General features: G+C 28.0%; 2 protein-coding genes and 1 non-coding gene across 16 annotated transcripts in view; 1 reads left to right on the plus strand and 2 right to left on the minus strand.

The window, feature by feature from the left end:
* Window positions 1-2,901: 2,901 nt before the first annotated feature.
* On the minus strand, window positions 2,902-5,103 carry LOC132946255 (ring canal kelch homolog). The gene is made up of 3 exons (XM_061016154.1): window positions 3,473-5,103; window positions 3,296-3,402; window positions 2,902-3,230 (listed from the first exon to the last, which is right to left on the minus strand). The coding sequence occupies exons 1-3, from the start codon at window positions 3,558-3,560 to the stop codon at window positions 2,982-2,984; spliced, it is 444 nt and encodes a 147-aa protein (XP_060872137.1). The 5' UTR covers window positions 3,561-5,103; the 3' UTR covers window positions 2,902-2,981.
* Window positions 5,104-8,180: 3,077 nt separating this feature from the next.
* Window positions 8,181-19,634, minus strand: part of LOC132946253 (ring canal kelch homolog) — a 45,977-nt gene continuing 34,523 nt past the window's right edge. For 5 of the 14 annotated variants that reach the window (XM_061016145.1, XM_061016144.1, XM_061016147.1 and 2 more), the window contains 13 exons: window positions 16,304-16,455; window positions 14,727-14,932; window positions 14,576-14,652; window positions 13,369-13,525; window positions 13,069-13,297; window positions 11,187-11,362; window positions 11,028-11,124; window positions 9,824-9,980; window positions 9,647-9,753; window positions 9,294-9,581; window positions 9,078-9,218; window positions 8,760-9,021; window positions 8,186-8,684 (listed from right to left, as the gene is read on the minus strand). In XM_061016145.1, coding sequence (XP_060872128.1) covers window positions 8,500-8,684; window positions 8,760-9,021; window positions 9,078-9,218; window positions 9,294-9,581; window positions 9,647-9,753; window positions 9,824-9,980; window positions 11,028-11,124; window positions 11,187-11,362; window positions 13,069-13,297; window positions 13,369-13,520 — 1,794 coding nt within the window. In that variant the 5' untranslated portion in view covers window positions 13,521-13,525; window positions 14,576-14,652; window positions 14,727-14,932; window positions 16,304-16,455 and the 3' untranslated portion in view covers window positions 8,186-8,499. Of the gene's footprint in view, window positions 8,685-8,759; window positions 9,022-9,077; window positions 9,219-9,293; window positions 9,582-9,646; window positions 9,754-9,823; window positions 9,981-11,027; window positions 11,125-11,186; window positions 11,363-13,068; window positions 13,298-13,368; window positions 13,526-14,575; window positions 14,653-14,726; window positions 14,933-15,256; window positions 15,538-16,303; window positions 16,456-19,634 lie in introns of all 14 variants that reach the window. The other 9 variants (XM_061016150.1, XM_061016148.1, XM_061016149.1 and 6 more) reach the window with 7 other exon arrangements.
* Window positions 18,284-18,477, plus strand: LOC132947987 (U2 spliceosomal RNA). The gene has a single exon (XR_009664983.1). It is a non-coding gene; the product is annotated as a U2 spliceosomal RNA (small nuclear RNA).

Consider the following 19,634-nt stretch of genomic DNA (forward strand, 5'->3'; position numbering starts at 1 on the left):
TACATTAATAGGTACATACACTTTATAGTTTATACGTGATTGTTGTATTATATTATAAAGTATCGAATTCGAATTGATTATTATTATTGGGTAAAATTATTTCCAACACAATGAAATCTATATTTACCTATTCATTATTATTTGTTTGTAGTATAACTATTACTGTAAAATAAAATATAATATGCTTATTATTAGGGCTCGGGATAGGCTACTAATATCTATTTGAATTGACCTATTATAAAACTTGAAGGTAAGAGAATTATCTGTGTTGAGTTAGATAATCGGTATTTTTAACATAATATATTAATTTAATAAAAAGAAGATTTTTGTTATTTTTTTGATCTGTTGATTTTTGAAAAAATCATGTAACTCATGTCTGACATAATCTACTTGTAAAATTTTAGTGAGTATAAAATATAGTATAATATTATGATTAATCAGTTATTATTAGGGCTCGGATTTGCATATAAATATATATTTTCAGTATATGACATGATAAACCAATTTCGGCAAGGAATAAATTTGTTTCACAAGATTTTTGATAAAACGAACTATATATTTTGATTTTACACATTTTTAAATATTTTGTCATAAATGCAATTTTTTTTACGTATAACACAATTATTCAATTTTTTCTTACATATTTAGACAATTTTAATGTTCAAATTTGTTTTCTTCAGAGTTCAGAGCGATTTAAAGACTAAAAGTATGCCAATATTATTATATAAGTAGGCCAATATTTAATAGTTTACGACTTGTGTAGTATAATATCGACAATTTTTTTACGCAGCTACACGGGTTCATGTGGGGTTCTTAATAAAAATATCAATAGAAGCCTCCTAGATTAGATGCCTTAAATAATAATCTTACCTTTAAATTTTATAACAGGTCAATTCACTCTAATTTTAAAATTTGCCGAGTAAAATGCGTATTATAGTGGACGAAAAATTTGCCATGTTGTACGCGTTTGTAAGACGGAGACAGCTCATGCTGGTATAGTGTTCTCATATCAACGATTGTTGACCTTTGGTCGTGAATCAATTAAAAACGAAACCTAGCTACTGATTCTACGTATTTGTGCACACAGTACGCCTTTACTTGGCGCCTACAATGATAACACAAATTTAATAAACGCATTTGATGTTTCCATTGGACATTATAAACTAAAACAAATTGCAAAAACAATATAATATTTTGATAATTTATCAATTTAACTTGTCTGCAATAAATCATTTTTTATAAAATCAGAAGTTTTATTCAGCTCTTGAGTGCGCCTCTGTGACAATAATTATAACTTAAATTGGAGGCATGATGTAATTCGACAATTTTTCATGATGGTGCATTTAATATGCAATGATTTGTAAAAGGATAACGCTGATTAATACAAAATGAAAACAAAAGTGCATTACATAAATGGTGTTGCGCACATTATTTTGATTTAGCAGTTACGATTGCTGTGAAGCAACTGAATGTGCACACGACTTTTTTGGTAAAATTACTATGCAGTAATGTGATTTTGAGTACTACCTATGCGATTGCATTTTAGTAATCTCCAGTGTGATATCACAATAATACTTCTATAATATGTTTAAGAGACTATAGGTGTATACGAATAACAATTTGACTGTCTAAACTTAGTGATGTCACAATTAGAATTCTATGCGACTGTAATTTGTAATATCAAATATGACATAAAAATTGTAATCATAAAATTACTAGGATAGTTGTACAATGCGATTACTTATTTACGTAACCATATTATAATTTAAAATTGTTACAATGCGAAGTCTCTGACATATCGTAGGTATGTATGAATATATTATTTAATAGTAGGTAAGTATCTATAAATAGAAATTATAAAAAATATAATATAAATCTGTTGAAATCGCATCAGTTTTCAAATCTTAAATATAAAAACAAAATATTTTATGAATTTTTATTTGCTAGTTCAAAATAGTTTTCATAATAATATGTTCCTAATTTTCAGCAATATTAAAAATAGAAATAATAGGTACATTTTAAAATAAATAAATATGTTATTATTGATAAATATATATTATGTAATATTGGTAGACAATGTGAGAACCGTATTCTTATTAAAATTAATGAACTTTCTGAATAGCTAGCTTATGGTTAAGATTTATTTTACGTTGTTATGGTTAAACTTACAGTGTATAAAGGTAGCTTGCTCTAAAGCTGTTTATTATTACAGTTTATTAAATGTATTACCCACATTTATTTTTATTAACTTTATATCTTACTATCTATCCATAATGATGATATTTTTGAAAAATGTGATTAGTAAGATTAAAAATAAAAATGAATGTTTGATATCTCATTCAACGCTGTTATTATTATTAATTTATTGTAGATAAATACCTACAGACATGGCCAAAAATATATTTTATAAGTTAGCTATATGTGTTTTGTTCAATTTAATTAGTTGTATAAATTATGTATGAGAGTATATTAATTGTATTACATATAATACATCATAGATTAATAGGGAGCGGTTGTTTATACGTTTATCATATTTTTTTAAAAAAAAATTCTAAATTAAGGAGGAGTAAAATAAAAATATCAAATTAATACTGCAAATGTGTTCGATATATTTTCTTTGTTTCATACAACAAACCAACTTTTAAAAATGTTCACTTGGAATTTGACGACTATAAACTTTTAGATATAGGTACCTAATAAACATTTTATTTTTATTTTTCATGGAAATGAAATATTTCAAGAAAATAAATCTTATGAAATTTTAAAACCCTAGTTATTTATAATTGGATACTTAATACATCATAGTATTACAATTATTATTAAGCAAGTTTTAGAATAAATAATAATTGTAAAAAAACTTATAAAAATTAGTTAAGTTTTTGCAGGGCTTGAAACCGATATTTCATACCGATTTTGAATACCGGTTAAAACCGTTAAAAACCGAAATCAATACCGAAACCGAAAAAAACCAATACCGGTAATCAAAACCGGAAAAATTCAAAACCAAAAACGAAATCAGAAAAAAATAAATACTGAATAAAAATCATTTTAGTTGATATTAAATTAGGTTCATTGCAATTCAAGGCAAAAATTAAATGATCCTTTATTAAGGCAAGAGCACATAAATTAAATCCTATTTTCATTTTTTTTGTTCTATGCAATAGTTTGGTTGCTGGATTATACCAGCCTGTATCACACTTCCCAAACCTAGATGACACGGCAAGAAGAAACTGCAAACAAATAAGTAAATAGAATGATATTGAAAAGATAATTCGAAATAAGAATTCAATAATACTTTAAGTCCAGTCTGTCTAGGTGAATTACGAATTGTGTGTGGTATAGTAATGCGCCGATGTTTCTTTATGATATGGAAATTTAAAGCCTCAATGACAAAATCTTTACCTAAAAATATTATAATTATTGTATGAAATTATAAATTTTCAGTAACAGCGTAATAATGAAAAAAATATACATTTAAGATTATTTTTAATAAGAGGTTCATCAACTACATTTTTTGATATATACTCTTCGGGTGCTAATGACAAACGAACATGTTCCATTAATTTAGGCAAACTGTCATTTCTACTATCTAATTCATGTTTTACCCAATTAATAACACATTCAAATATCTACAACAAATAAATATGATTAAATTAAAATATGACTAAAACTAATTATATTTGCAAACCTTTTTTTTTTGTCTCGGCATATACCTAAAGCTACTTATTTGATAAGTTACAAAACAAAAAAATAGATAACTAGGTATGTAATTAAAAAAAAAAATGGTGATTTTTGTTTTTATTGTTTATACTTAAATATTAATATTAAAATTTAAGAAATAAGATAGAAAGCAGTCACTTTTTACGTGATCCACATACTGATTGAAAAAAAGTAGATTGAATTATTTTAAACTGAGTTAAGCTAATATTGTTTCCCCTTAAAACTTTTAATTTATTGAATACAATTTATTATTTTTTAACCTATAATTTTTGTATTATTTCAGGATTAATGGACGATACACAGACATTGGTTGTCACCGTCTGACAAGTTCGAACATAACAAATTTTAGTAGATTTAAAAATCAGAGTGAATTAACCTCTTATAAGTGTCAAAGGTATTATTATTATCTAGGGCGTATCGTAGGCAATTTTATTTTAATTTTTTAATCGAGTTATGAGTACCTATTTTAAAATTGTTAATTGTTTCTACACCTTAAAATCAGAAAAAAATAAATACTGATATCAGAAACTGAAATCAAAATCGGAAAAATAAATACCGATAACCGAAACCGAAATCGAAATAGGAAAAAATATTTACGGTTTCAAGCTCTGATAATGTACCTACACTTCAAAAAGACATTGCTTACCCAGCGAGTGTTACACCCAAAAGGATTTGTACAATCAGAATTTTTTCGGGCAACGCCGGGTAATTCAACTATAGACTATAGTAGGTATATATATTTAAAGATATTATAAGTGAATTCCGATGACTTACCGTAGTCTCGTGTCAATTAGTTCATCGTTAATTCATTCGTGGTATAAATAGCTTAAAATTAGACTAAACATTTTGAACATTTTATTGAGTAGGTATAGAAAAAGAATAAATAAGTAACAGAAGAATATTGAAATGTTTCAAGTACTTATACTTACTTATTTTTTGAAGTAAGGAAAAATTAGGATATTGATCATGTTAGCGTTCCTCATTCCGATTTATTCTGTATAAGCCTACATATTATAGGCAACTCAATGCAGTAATGTTCGAATACGGCCGCTGAACAGTGAACAAGTGTCAGCCGCGGTGATTGTACGTCGTCAGTCCGTCGTATAATACCGTTGTAGCTTTGGTTCGTCTTAGTTACCGTCTTTTGCCACCATTCTAGTCACTAACCTGGGCACCAATTTTGACACCACTTTTATTATTTATTATCAGAAAGCAGTGCCTAGACGTGGTTTAAATTACGGGAGGGGAAAGTCACCCAATGGTGACAACCCGTAGAAAATTAAATAACTTACAAATTTAAAACCGATATTCAAATTTCAAAATCAAAAACAAAAAAAAACAAAAATAGGTTTTAAAAATTGAAACCAAAATCGAAAAAATTGAAAACCGTTAATCAATATTGAAATCAAAACCGAAAAAATTTAAAACTGGTATTCAAAATTGAAATTAAAGTGGAAAACAATTTAAACTGGTTATTAATATCGAAATCAAAATCAAAAAAATAAAAATAAAAAACTGGTAACCAATATCAAAATCGAAATCAAAATTTATTTTTTCGGTTACAAGCCCTGAGTTTTTGTACCTAATATGACTTTTTGGTAGGTGGGTAGGTGGTATTAACTTTTCTTGAACCATCATCTGAAAAATGACAAGCCGCCTCTGAGTAGGTACGGTAATTAATCATTATTAACAAATATTTTATATTGCATATTTGCATACCTATATGTTACTTACCTACAATAGTAATTACCAAGATTGTGCGATATTGTTATCCATTTTATAACGATTAATGTCACGAATCTTAGAAAAATAAAAATAAAGCGTGGTAACACGGCCCGCAGTGGGATATTTTCATAAAAAACTGGCCAAAGTATAATAAAACTAACCGAAAATTGAATTTTTTTTTCTCTGAAATGATTGCCATTTAGATTTAAACTCAGTACTCACTAATAAAGAATGACAATAGTTTATTTAATAAAAGTTCCGGGCGTTCCGTTAATGTAACTAAATACGTTTATTATACTTTGGCCAGTTTTTTATGTCGAATCGTACAGACAATTGTTTAACATTGACTTCTCTGCATTATATTGAATACGATTTTGTAGTAGAGTAAAAATGTAGAGAGGATGGAAAGGTGCCGGCTATAAAATATCAGCTAATAGCAATGGATGAAAGCGAGTATGATGTAATGGTTTATCGCTAGCTGTTTTTACGTGAATTTTATTCTACTACTGAATATATATGTTAAATAACGAATTGAGAATTCGTCTTAGAGTGTAAAAAATATATATGTCCACTTACCTTGTGTAAGTAGTGAGTAAAAAACGTAGACCCTCGTTGGAACGTGAGCGTCTATTTGATAGGACGTAGGGTCGATGCACGTTATTAAGTAAACATTTCTATATTACACACTGTTGGCCATTGAATGGAGTTTGTAAGTGTGTTTTGCGAGGAGAGACGGGAATTGATAGGAGTTGCTTTGATTTATGATGTTGATTTGTGTGTATTTCATGTGTATTTTATTGCAAGTATATTTATGTGCAAATTTGTCTGGTCCTCTGTTCGAGAATTTAAACAGCAAATATATTGAAGAAAGATTAATTTCAGATTAACAATAACTGGCCGGTGATGTGTAGACTCGCTGTGAGCGCCGTCGACGATGTGTGTTGATTGTCGTGCTGCACATTGTCGGTCTGTTGTCTGTTCGTTTCGCTCATATAGGGAAGCGATTGTTTTATCCCCACTCTATTGTTGTTGCGTAACACCAGAATTGATTGTTCGCGTTTGTTACGTGAATCGCGCATGCGCGTGCATTTATGTTGTGTTTTTGCGCCCATTGTCGTTGGTTTTTGGCAATATTGGTATGAGAGGGGTGTTTTGCATGTCAGGTGTTCTTATAATTTTCCCTTTGCGCATAGTTTTAGCACTAATGTCTGGTTGTTTGAGCGAATGTCGTATAGTGCGCACATGCGTGCATTTTGTATTATAATTTGCACGTTGTCATTGGTTTTTAGCACAACTTGCGCGAAAGCAATGTTTTGTTATGTTCTATGTTCATGGGTCTTATTTTTACTATCCCTTTGTACAATATTTTGGCACTGATATTTTGTTGTTTAAGTGGATGTGGCGCGGAGGATGTGGTTCTGTCGTGTAAGTTATACTTGATTAGTATATGTCCATGGGCATATTTTAGTGTGCGTACGTCTTGTAAAGATTATGATGCAATCGTTAAGGATTGTTGGTTGCCTAATATTATTTTGTACTCTCTAATATGGTTTAATTGCGTTTGAGTTTTAACACCCAAGTATGAGCTTACCTGGTGTATTCATTGTACAAGTTTATTCATATATATAATTATAATGTATTATTCATATATTATTCAATCATATATAACTACCTACAGGTAACGAGTCTATTGTTTTGAACGTAAAAACGACTATAGAAAACAAAACATTAGCTAAGTACAATAATGAAGTAGGTAATAGTAGGTATAGTAATTAATAATTATTAACAAATGTTTTATATTCCAAACCTATACTTACTTATAATAATTATAATTAACTTCTCATTGCCCATTGTATAGTCCAATCGTAAGGAAAATTGTTTGGCATTGAATTCTTGAATTATATTGAATACAATTTCAATGCGTACAGTCAAAGTTATGCAAAATAAAAGTAAATTGCACGAAAAGGCGCAAATAATGGGTAATATAAAAAGAAACCTTAATTTTAATACATCTGAATAAAATAGTTCTGAAATTATTTCTGAAAAAACAAAACTTGTGGTACAAGAGTAACGTATTAAACTAAAATTTTGTACTGAAAAAAAGTAAAGAGTTACTTAACTTATAATCAATATTCTCATATATTGTAGACAGTCTTCAATGTAATAATATTATAACCGATTTTTTTCGTAAAAACTCTGGGCGGCGCACGGGATAGGCAATTATGGGGCATTTGTGTGTAGAATGCATATTATCATGTGCAAGTTACATCTAGAATAAGTCGATATTTTTCATATTTAATGAAATAATCTATGCATCATAAAATGTTTTATTGTTAATAAGTAACCATGACAACGAAAATTTTGCTCAAAATTGGTCAGAAAAACGAAAAACATGACGTATCCAGACCAAAAACATTGTATCATTTTAATGTTTACCTACACTTTATTTATGAAAAAAATATAAAAACGTGTAGGCATACATAATTATAGTGCCATATATTTGCAAATCGCAAAAATTTGTTGATGTATGTTATTTTATGTTATATACTATGAAAGATAGTAATTACTAATTAGTATTGTATAATGATATTAAAGATATAATAAAAAAATAATTATTAAATATTGATTAGAACAAAAGTTATTGCATTTGTTATGTCTTCCTGTATACAATACGTCATTTTACATACAATACACAATACATTTTACTAATAAAAACGAATTATCATAACGTAGGAAAAAATGTAAAATTATGAAAATATGTTTAAAAAATAAAATTTTGTCATACTGCTGTCAACTGTATAGTATTACACTATTACCTACTCTGCAAATAAATTAACCTTATTTTAAGTAGAATATTTAAAAAAAATATGTGGATGATATATTCAGAAGTTTACTGAGAGATAATAATATAATAGTCAACTAAATTTATTAAAAACAATTTTATTTAAACAATAACAAATTCAAAATGTATAAAATACTTAACATATTATATTCATGTATTATAAATTAATATGAATATAATGTACAACAACCAACAATGGGAACATGTAGAAGCTAATAAGTTCTCAAATGTGATGGCATATCAATGACTACTGCACCTTTAATTACCTCTACACATTTTGGAAATAGTTCCATAGTCCACGTGTTGTTATTGGGGTCGTATATTTCGACAGAGTTCAAACGAGTGGATCCATCGAATCCGCCCATAACATACAACAAACCATTAAATGTGACAACTCCTAAATTGAAAATTCAATTTAATTTCAATAAGTTCATTAGAAAGATTTATTTAAAAAATTATTTTTTATATTTACTTGGATCGGAACGGCATAGGTGCATATCGGCAATTGAAGACCATACTTTAGTAATTGGTTTATAGGCCTCAACACTTTTAAGATATACCCTTTTATCATTTTCCTGATCACTACCACCAATAGCATACATTACACCGTCTAAGATTCCTATACCATGTTTTCGACGACTTGTAGACATTTGTGTGACTGGTGTCCATATATCAAGGGTGGGATCATAACATTCAACAGATTTCAAAGAAAATCCGTTATTGTAACCTCCTACCTACAGAATTAATAAAATAAAATTAAGTATTAAAAACTAATAATTAAAAATATTACCACGTATAAAAGATTATTGAGTACTCCAACACCGGGGTCCATTCTCTCAGTAGACATACTAGCTATTAATCGCCATTCTTGAACACTCACGTCAAAAACTTCTGCAGCATTTAATATGGTCAAATCAGTAATTCCACCAACCTATAGCAATGAATAATAATAAATATTTAAATAACACAAAATTAGTAACGAGTTAGGGAACCTAACCTAACTTACAGCATATATAAGATCATTTAAGACACCAATCCCAAAACTATTTCGATCGACTAACATGTCAACAGATGGTTTCCATTGAAGTGATCGTGAAGATAAATCCAGCATTTTAGTTGATATTAAATTAGGTTCATTGCAATTCAAGGCAAAAACTAAATGATCCTTTATTAAGGCAAGAGCACATAAATTAAATCCTATTTTCATTTTTTTTGTTCTATGCAATAGTTTGGTTGCTGGATCATACCAGCCTGTATCACACTTCCCAAACCTAGATGACATGGCAAGAAGAAACTGCAAAAAAATAAGTAAATAGAATGATATTGAAAAGATAATTCGAAATAAGAATTCAATAATACTTTAAGTCCAGTCTGTCTAGGTGAATTACGAATTGTGTGTGGTATAGTAATGCGCCGATGTTTCTTTATGATATGGAAATTTAAAGCCTCAATGACAAAATCTTTACCTAAAAATATTATAATTATTGTATGAAATTATAAATTTTCAGTAACAGCGTAATAATGAAAAAAATATACATTTAAGATTATTTTTAATAAGAGGTTCATCAACTACATTTTTTGATATATACTCTTCGGGTGCTAATGACAAACGAACATGTTCCATTAATTTAGGCAAACTGTCATTTCTACTATCTAATTCATGTTTTACCCAATTAATAACACATTCAAATATCTACAACAAATAAATATGATTAAATTAAAATATGACTAAAACTAATTATATTTGCAAACCTTTTTTTTTTGTCTCGGCATATACCTAAAGCTACTTATTTGATAAGTTACAAAACAAAAAAATAGATAACTAGGTATGTAATTAAAAAAAAAAATGGTGATTTTTGTTTTTATTGTTTATACTTAAATATTAATATTAAAATTTAAGAAATAAGATAGAAAGCAGTCACTCTTTACGTGATCCACATACTGATTGAAAAAAAGTAGATTGACTTATTTTAAACTGAGTTAAGCTAATATTGTTTCCCCTTAAAACTTTTAATTTATTGAATACAATTTATTATTTTTTAATCTATAATTTTTGTATTATTTCAGGATTAATGGACGATACACAGACATTGGTTGTCACCGTCTGACAAGTTCGAACATAACAAATTTTAGTAGATTTAAAAATCAGAGTGAATTAACCTCTTATAAGTGTCAAAGGTATTATTATTATCTAGGGCGTATCGTAGGCAATTTTATTTTAATTTTTTAATCGAGTTATGAGTACCTATTTTAAAATTGTTAATTGTTTCTACACCTTAAAATGCTAATAACTCGCTTTAAAATTAAAATATAACAAAAAGCCTACGAGATGCCCTAGATAATCTTACCTTCAACTTTAAGAAGAAGTCAATTCCTTCTAATTTTTAATTTAACGGAGTTAAGCGTGATCTGTATATATTACGCACTTGTGAGATGAATACAATACTATTATAATTTAAGTAAGGTTTTTTTAGATTGGCATCATCAGTACAACTACCAATTATACTAAACCGTAGCAGTATAGCCCAGTAATCAGCAATCAAGCTATATAATTACAAACATTTTAAATCATGCAAAAATGTACATAATTATTTAGGTATATTTAGGTACCCAGCATCCACCGACCTGTGATTAGTATTTGTGAATCATGTGATTCAAATATTTTCCTTACGAACAGCCTAAGTAAATTTATTTCACACCATTAATTAAATACAACAATTATGAATTTTAGTAGACATACTTTTTCTTCAAATGGAACGTTAATGTCATCACGGGAGATTAGATTAATCACTTCTTCAGAAGACATAGATAGAAACTCATCTGTTTCAACAAATTTTCTGAAAATCATCATGACCATAACATTAATAAAATTCACTGACAGTTATTTAATAAAGCTTACGAAAAATGTGTTTTTATGTATTCTTCAGAACTTGACAACAATTCCATACAGTTATAAAAGTCAGCAAATTCTTTAATACCAAGACAATTTGAAGTATTCATTTGTTTTTGTAAAAACTTAACACATACACCTTTTACATAATCCAACTGTAAGAATATAGCAGCTGGTAACAAACCCTAAACAAATAAACAATATTAATGAATTTAAATAATTTTGATTATAATCTAAAATAACTAGGCTCGTCAAGTTTTGAAAATCCCATGTGGTTGGAAAATTTTTATTTTACCTAATGCAACATTTGCTACTTTTTGATTTACAGTTAAAATTTTCTGATACTAAATATTTAAATAGTTAGACTCTCCTTAAAGTTTTCGTTTAATTGATGCAAATTATCAACTTAAAGTTTAGAAAAATAAACAGAAGTATAGACTTTAGAACATCTTATATCCCCGTCAGCCGTCGTGTTCGTTCGTCCATTAGTCACTATAGTATATCTGCATATAAGGTTATTCATAGATACAAATATAGGTACCATTCATAAATAATATATTCTTAATATAAACTATAGTTTCGGAAAACCAAAATAAAATTAAGGAACAACGTTGATTCAACTCAAAACCAGTTGTGAACTTGTAATTTAAAAACTAAACCGTAATTAATTTAATTTTCATCATATGTTTATTTAACAATTGTCCATACTTGGTGAAATTATCAAAATATGTACTCTTTTTCAGCTGTAATAGCCACGGACAATTGTTGATGTTGTACAGTTTAATTTTAATTATTATCGATAAATAATTATTAGCGTCAAAAAACTTAGAAATTGAATACAATAGCTGGTTCCTATTATAATCTGTTATTAGTGTAATTAAAAATAAGTTGAGCGTCAATCCGCAATATATTTTTTCATGTGTCTGAAATTAGAACTTTGGTAATAACGATTTTTTTTTCAAATTGTGAATCAATGATTTATCATCTTACAATTTTCTTATCGTGTTTTAATTTAAAAATGATGAACCGTACCTAGATACTTGTAATTTTCACAGAATGTTTAAATTAATATTGTCAAAATACGCTATAATTTTCTGTTAGTTATAATAACAGTTTTTGATCTATTTAAGACATTTTCAAATTTCAATTTATTTTAATTAATTTTCTATAAATATCAATAAAAAAACATAAGCATGACTTTGTTTCATAAACATTTAAAACTCATAATTTAAAGATTGAAAATTTGAAACAAGATTTGTTATTTGTACCTATTTCCTAATGTAACCAATAATTTAAAAAAATATATAAACACAGTAAGTTTATTTAATAAATATTTAAATCTCAAATTTAAACAAAATTATAGATATATATCAAACAAAGAAAAACGATTTTAGTCATATATATATATAGATATATTTTAAATAGGGAGTGACGATTTTAGTTATTCCTTATAATTTAATTATATTAATTATAATTATATTGACTGACAGACCGTCTTCGCTCAGAATCGTTTTTCTTATACAATGACTATATATATATTTATTTATTTTGGAATAAATCTGAAATAATTATTTGGGTAAATATTATAACATAAGTTAAACTTAAGAATAGTATAACAATAAATTATCTTCAAAATAATATCATTGAACTCAAATTGAACACATACATTGTGACCCATACGATTCCTCGTGCGTAGAGCAGACCAATGCCCACTTGCCCATCTCTTTTTTTTCTTTTAATTTGTATTACCTATGGTAAGTAAACCGAAAATACTACATAAAGATCCATATTGTGCGTCAGTTTCATACTTTCATCACTACATCATTTTATTTGACACACAGCCAGACAGCCTATGGCTTTTCAAAATTAAAAAAATATATTATATACCTACCATTACGTTTTGTTCGGTCACCATTATTTTGAAAGTATAAATATAATCAATCAACAGTTGTAAAATGTTTGAATCTATATCTCTTATATTTACAACATATTTATCCCCTTCGGCAAAACTGGTGAACATTGAACGGAAATATGTACATGCTGAAACTAAGACAACTTTATGTGCACACACAATTACACCGTCATCTGTTTCTAACTTTACATCACATAACGTTTTTTCACTAAAAACATAAAACACGTTATTATTATTTATTTTGATAGCAGCTAATAGGGCATACTAAAAATGTCAAACTTTCGTAAATATTGTAGGAATTCAAAGAAACCGTGAGTATGACAGCTGTTTGTATATAATGTAGGCTTACATCCGTTGGATTTCAGTACTTTCTTTAGGCCACTTGTCCGTGGTATAACATGTTTTACGGAATCCATCTCTTTTACGGACATAACTCCTTAACAATATAATACAAAATATGATAGATTATTTATATTATGTATTTGAATAGCTACTAAATGTAAGAAGTAAGGACTATTTGAATTTTTGCAGTCGATAGTAAGTTGTCATCAATTCCACTATTCGTCTAAGGCGAGGTCTAAGGTAAGTATAATAATATCGTATTGTATAGGTACAGTGTTCTGTAAGTATATAGGCATGAACTATTTTCTATAACTTTAATATTATGTGTGTTTTTTTCATATTATTAATAACAAATTTGCATATTTTATTCTATTTTAATAATCAAGAATATTGAGATTGAAAATTAAAAATTAAAAATATTCCGTCAAATAAAAACGGATTAAATTAGAGTAGTACGAAAAACTAGAATCATTCTTCTTCGTAGAGGTGGAGAATTTAAATAAAAAAAAATTGATACTAAAATTTAACGGTAAATTTACCAATAATGTGGTAAATATGGTGAAATAGCTAAATCTTATTATTGATATCTGTTATTTTTTACTATTAGACATTATTAAATACGATTTGTATTAGGTACTAATGTTGTAACTATACCTACTTGTAAATCTAGTTCTTTCTAATAATAACAATAATTTACAAAAAAATTTTAAAAATGTATCTAAAATATCTATTGTTCTGTATTAAACATAAGTAATTAGTGCATTTTACGAAATATGAATATTTAATTATTCATATTACAATTAATAAATAATTTGAATTAAACTAAACTATTAAAATGCACATAACCTTTATTTCTATTTAAGTAAAAACATTAATATTTAGACTTTTGTATTAATAATAGTATATTATCAATAACACATTATCTGCCTTCTATTGGTATCTGCCTATACAATGTTTCCTAATTACCTACTGATATTTAATGTTCTAATATATAGTAGGTGTGGCAGAATATTAATACTATAGTCTATAACAAACTATCTATATAAACAATAACAAGTATATCAATATTACAAATGATAATATCACAGTATCAGTTGATAAAAAAGATATTTCTTTACAATTCAAACTAGGCTTATTTACTAACCTGGTAAATGTACAGCACTCACATCTCTACTTCTTCGTTTATAAATCTAATTTCATCCAAATTTGTACGAAAAATAACTATAAAGAAATTTACTATATAATACTAAAATTATTTTTATTTTTTTAGATTTTTTGGTTATAGAATAACTTACTTACGTGGAATTTTCAATCCTTAGCTATAAGAGTTGGACCTTTTAAAGATTTTTAAATTTTAAATTTGATACACTTTGTCAAAATTCGAATTTTAAATGCTTATAAAAAAATTTTGCGGATATATATTTTTAATATTTTTCAACTGCTGTTGTAAACTTGTAACAATATATCAAGAGCATTGTATTACATTTTCACGTTTATTGACCTAACAAATACAATTTTATTGACATTAATAGAAAAAAAAAGTAAAAGAATTGGAGATTGAAAATCCGTAAACAACACAAAACAAATCAAAATATTCTGAAAGTCTTATAATGTAAATAATATGCTAATATAAATATTTGGTGAAAATTGCATGTATCTACAGTCATTTAATTAGAATTACACTAAAAACCAAAATGAATTTCGTCAAAAACCACCACTAGGTTCACTTTCCTATCATAAAAGATACTTTTGCAGAAAATCTAAGCATTTCTAGTATCCTGAAAAGTGGTGACAGACATAAAATAATAATAATGAAAATACACACGCATCGTTGTAGAATCTATGAATCGCTCCGCTCTGAATCTAAAATGAAGATATTTTTTTTCTCTTATTGTTTTTAAACTCTAAACTATCTTCAACTATGGCAATTAGCATTTCGTGGGGAGAATTACTATTGGTTGGTTGAGGAACACGTGTGTATGTGGGGCGAGAATTCGTCGCTAGAAACCCGGGTGGTAACCCATCCGGGTGCTACTGAAGCCGAACGATGCTTGGACTGCAGCATACAGAAGTCACTGCGGCCAACCACTGGGCCACATCGGGCTCCTAAATAAAGCTATATGTATATATATATATATATATAATATGGACGTAAAATACTAATATAGATTTTATATTGTTTTTCAGAACGGCCCTGGCTAGAATAAATACGCTGTTTTTGATAGAAAAATACATATTGTGTACAGTTTTATGAAAGGTAACATACACAAGTACCTAAAAGTAACCTGACCAATATTATGAAATATTTGATTAAATATGATATACCTATTATCAAGGCTTACATTTGAAAAAAAATTCCGTTTTATGTTATTTACAATTATTAAGACATTACACAATTTTTGCGTTTACCGTTATTAAGAATTAAAACGTTATCCAAGTTTTCCGTTTATCGTTATTCAAAATAGTGTTAATACCTATTAAATTTAAAAATAATAACTAATGCAGACAGTTATTCCCGGATACGGAATATAATATAATCAATTCTTAGATTTTTTACACGAAATAAATGTTTCTACGGAACCAATAGACTTTTTAAATAAATAGATTTTAAAATATTTCGTTCTACGTTATTTTCCGACCAATGATATTCTATAAATTACGTTTTGCGGTATGCTTTGTTTAATGATATATAATACTATATTTTGTTAATCGTTATGTTTTGTTTTGCGGTATTTAATTATTTTTGATTATCGCTTTCCGTTATAATTACGTTTACAAATTTCAATCGTTTTTTGTCAAATATAACGTTATTATAACGTTTGCAAGCCCTGCTTATTATACCTACACATTAATGCTATATGTACGTACTCACCTATTTTGTTTTGTAGTTAACTTCAGTTTTGACAGCGATGGAATTCAAAATGGAACTGTCAAGTACTAACTAGTTTTAACACCGATCAGTGATTATGATTCCACTAATTTGAATAAGTACCTACTACAGTACATTATTATACTATGATACACCTATAAATATAAAAAATACTATACGTAAATACGTAATATCTAAAGCATTGGTCTTTAAATTATAATATTCTAATATTTTATAGAGACAGCAAAAATGCAAATCTCTTATCACTTGTGTGACGTGTAGGAATCAACGGAAAGAGACGTCACAGGCCCATACCAACGACCCATACTATAGTACATTATACTGCAGTACATTATTAGACAATATCTATGGACTATATGTACACCTATAAATATAATATATGTTATACGTATTGGCGACTGGCCCAATGTGGACCATGGCACATTGGACCGACCAACAGTTGCAGGGTTATCTATTATTTTCCTTAACAATTATCACGAACTTACATATAATACCGTGAATACAATTATAGTTATCAGTTTGAAAACATTGGGTTTTTATTTGGTTTTTTTTCATTCAATTAGTTAGTGTTATCAACAAAAATTAAAACGTTAAGTCACACTGTTACAGATAAAGTTCTTCGGACTTCTTCCCTATGCGTTGTAGACATTTGGTGATTTTACTATAGAGAGAGAGAGAGAGAGAGTAAAGTTGTAACTCGCAAAACAGTTTATGGCCATGTTGTACATTTGTAAGACGGAGACAACACATGCAGGTAGCATGTGGTATAGCACGTCCTCTCAAGCATATTGTTTTATAATACGTTCAATTTTTATAGCTAAGAATTGAAAATTAAAAACAAGGTTCCGCATTCTGGAACTAAAAAATCTAAAAAAAAAGTTTTGTTGATTAATAATATTATTCGTGAATCCATAAAACATTAAAAATATTTTATTATATTTTATACACTCAACTAGGTACGTCTATAAAAAGGATAATAATTTTGGTTAGTATACGTCTTATACGTTGTTACAATATGTATATTGTTAGTATAAATGTAGAATATACGTTTAACCAAGTTTATTTTTCGTGTACGATAGGTAGAACTGTATTCGTAGGCACATTTTACGTGGTGACTTTGAGGCGCAGCCAGGGGAGGGCTAGGGGTCTATAGCACCCACTATTCAAAATGTCTGGCTATACTGCGTGGTGTATCTTGTATCTAAGTCTTGTATTTCACATCGACAGTACGTTTATTATTTGTTGGTTGAAATAACATTGTTGTTTACTTGTTATTGAGGTAAAAAGTCACATACACTTTACGTTTACGGAACGTTGAGTAGTATTTTAAAATACACGATATTTTTCTTATTATCTTGAATAATTTCCATCGCGATTATTGTACAAACATTTTTTGTATGACAACGAGAGGGCGCTATCAGTACACGATAGCTGTCGTCTACGAAAGACGCGGTGCCGCCGTATTTCGCCGCGTTGTCATTACACGTAGCAACATGGCCATCGAATTTACGTATGACAAAACGTCGTTTGTTGTAATTCCATTGTAACGATACTGATCGTAATATTATGTTCAATCGGTTATTTGCAAACTAGGACGTGTCTTACAACTATTAAACAAAGGAAAAACAAATTCTCGTAGAATTAGACAACGAAATACGTATGTTTGGAAAGTAATATTTTATGTATGCGTACGTTTTTTACTGACGCTAGATAGCGCTATTGAGCTGTACCGTTTGTCTGATCGTATTGTCGACAATTAATCAATAAAATCATCCATTTAAATGCAATTATTATCAACCTGTGAGGTACATATCATGAAATTAATGACGTATACAGCTGATTTTCAAAATGCGATTTTTCGAAAATCGATATTTTCACTTTTCCGGACACGCTCAAATTTGAAACTACAATCGTCTTAGAATTGCTTTTATCTTTAAGATACCTCAGTGATGTTGAATGTGTATCGCTTCTCGGCCTATCGGCTAAGATCAAAGTGTAGTATCTGTTCTTATCAGCTTAACATCTGATACACCTTTCATTGAAAGGTTCAAATGTTAAACTAATTTTTTCAAAAATGGTGGAGATTTTGGGGCTTGCTCCTGCTCCACCGCGGGTTGACCCGGTATTGCAGTACCACCGGGAACGGCCTACTTAATAAACATGACCAATGTAGCTTAATTAAGATTTACGCAAATAAGTGCTCATATATAAACCAAGTTTTGAAATATTAAGAATTATTAGAAATTTGGTTTTTAGAAATTGCAGAAATTTATACAACGAACTTTTTTGGGTGTCTAGCAGGTCAGTCACCTCGAATGACGTTCACCGTAGTATATAACTACACACAGTGCAAGCGATATACTACACAACCTAAAAAAACATATTGTAGGTATGATATATACCTATGATATATGAACAAATAAAAATATCAATATAATATTACAGTTGTCAGGTGAGTTAACTGGTTGAGGTAATCAAATTGCCACTTTCTTATTTTGGTAATTAATAATTTAATGTAGCATAGAAATACTGCTACAGTTACTATATAATAAATATTAATAAATAAATAGATCCTCAAGTCATATAGTATACATGTAGGTTAGTTATTAATTTGATTTTATGCTCATGATTAAACATAACTATAGTATAGTCGACTTGACTCGAGCTAGGATATTTTATTATATAATTAATATTTATACATTTATTATTTATTATAATATATACATGTACCTATGTACAGACCGAGTAGGCAAAAGGACAAAAGGCAGTCAAATATAATAATATAATAATAACGCAGTTTATCAAATCAAAAAAAAAAACATGTAAATATATCAATAAAAATCGATCTTTTCGACTTATCGTTATTAGAACTAATACGTTATCCAAGTTTTGTGTTTATCGTTATTTAGAACTAAAACGTTATACAAGTTTTGCGTTTATCGTTATTTAAAATAGTGTTAATACCTATTGAATTTAAAGAATAATAACCAGGGCTAGGATTTGTATGCAAAAGCATGTTTTTTTTGCGACTTCTGATTATTGATTTTGTCAGTAATGTCCACGAATCACCTCATGATGAGATAAATTGTGGTATTTTTATTTTGCATGTTTTTGCATATATTGAATAAAATGAATATTATTGTACATTTTGATTATAAGAATGCGAAAAATAAATGTTTTATAGTAAATTTCATAATACTTGGTTTTTTGTCAAACATAAATTTTATTTTTATAAATACAATCCTATGGTACAATAGGTATGCGATAAAAGATTAAATAATTTGACATTCATTTTCGAAAATTTGAAAAAATA

The sequence above is a fragment of the Metopolophium dirhodum genome, chromosome 6, assembly GCF_019925205.1.
Source record: "Metopolophium dirhodum isolate CAU chromosome 6, ASM1992520v1, whole genome shotgun sequence".
Taxonomy (NCBI): domain Eukaryota; kingdom Metazoa; phylum Arthropoda; class Insecta; order Hemiptera; family Aphididae; genus Metopolophium; species Metopolophium dirhodum.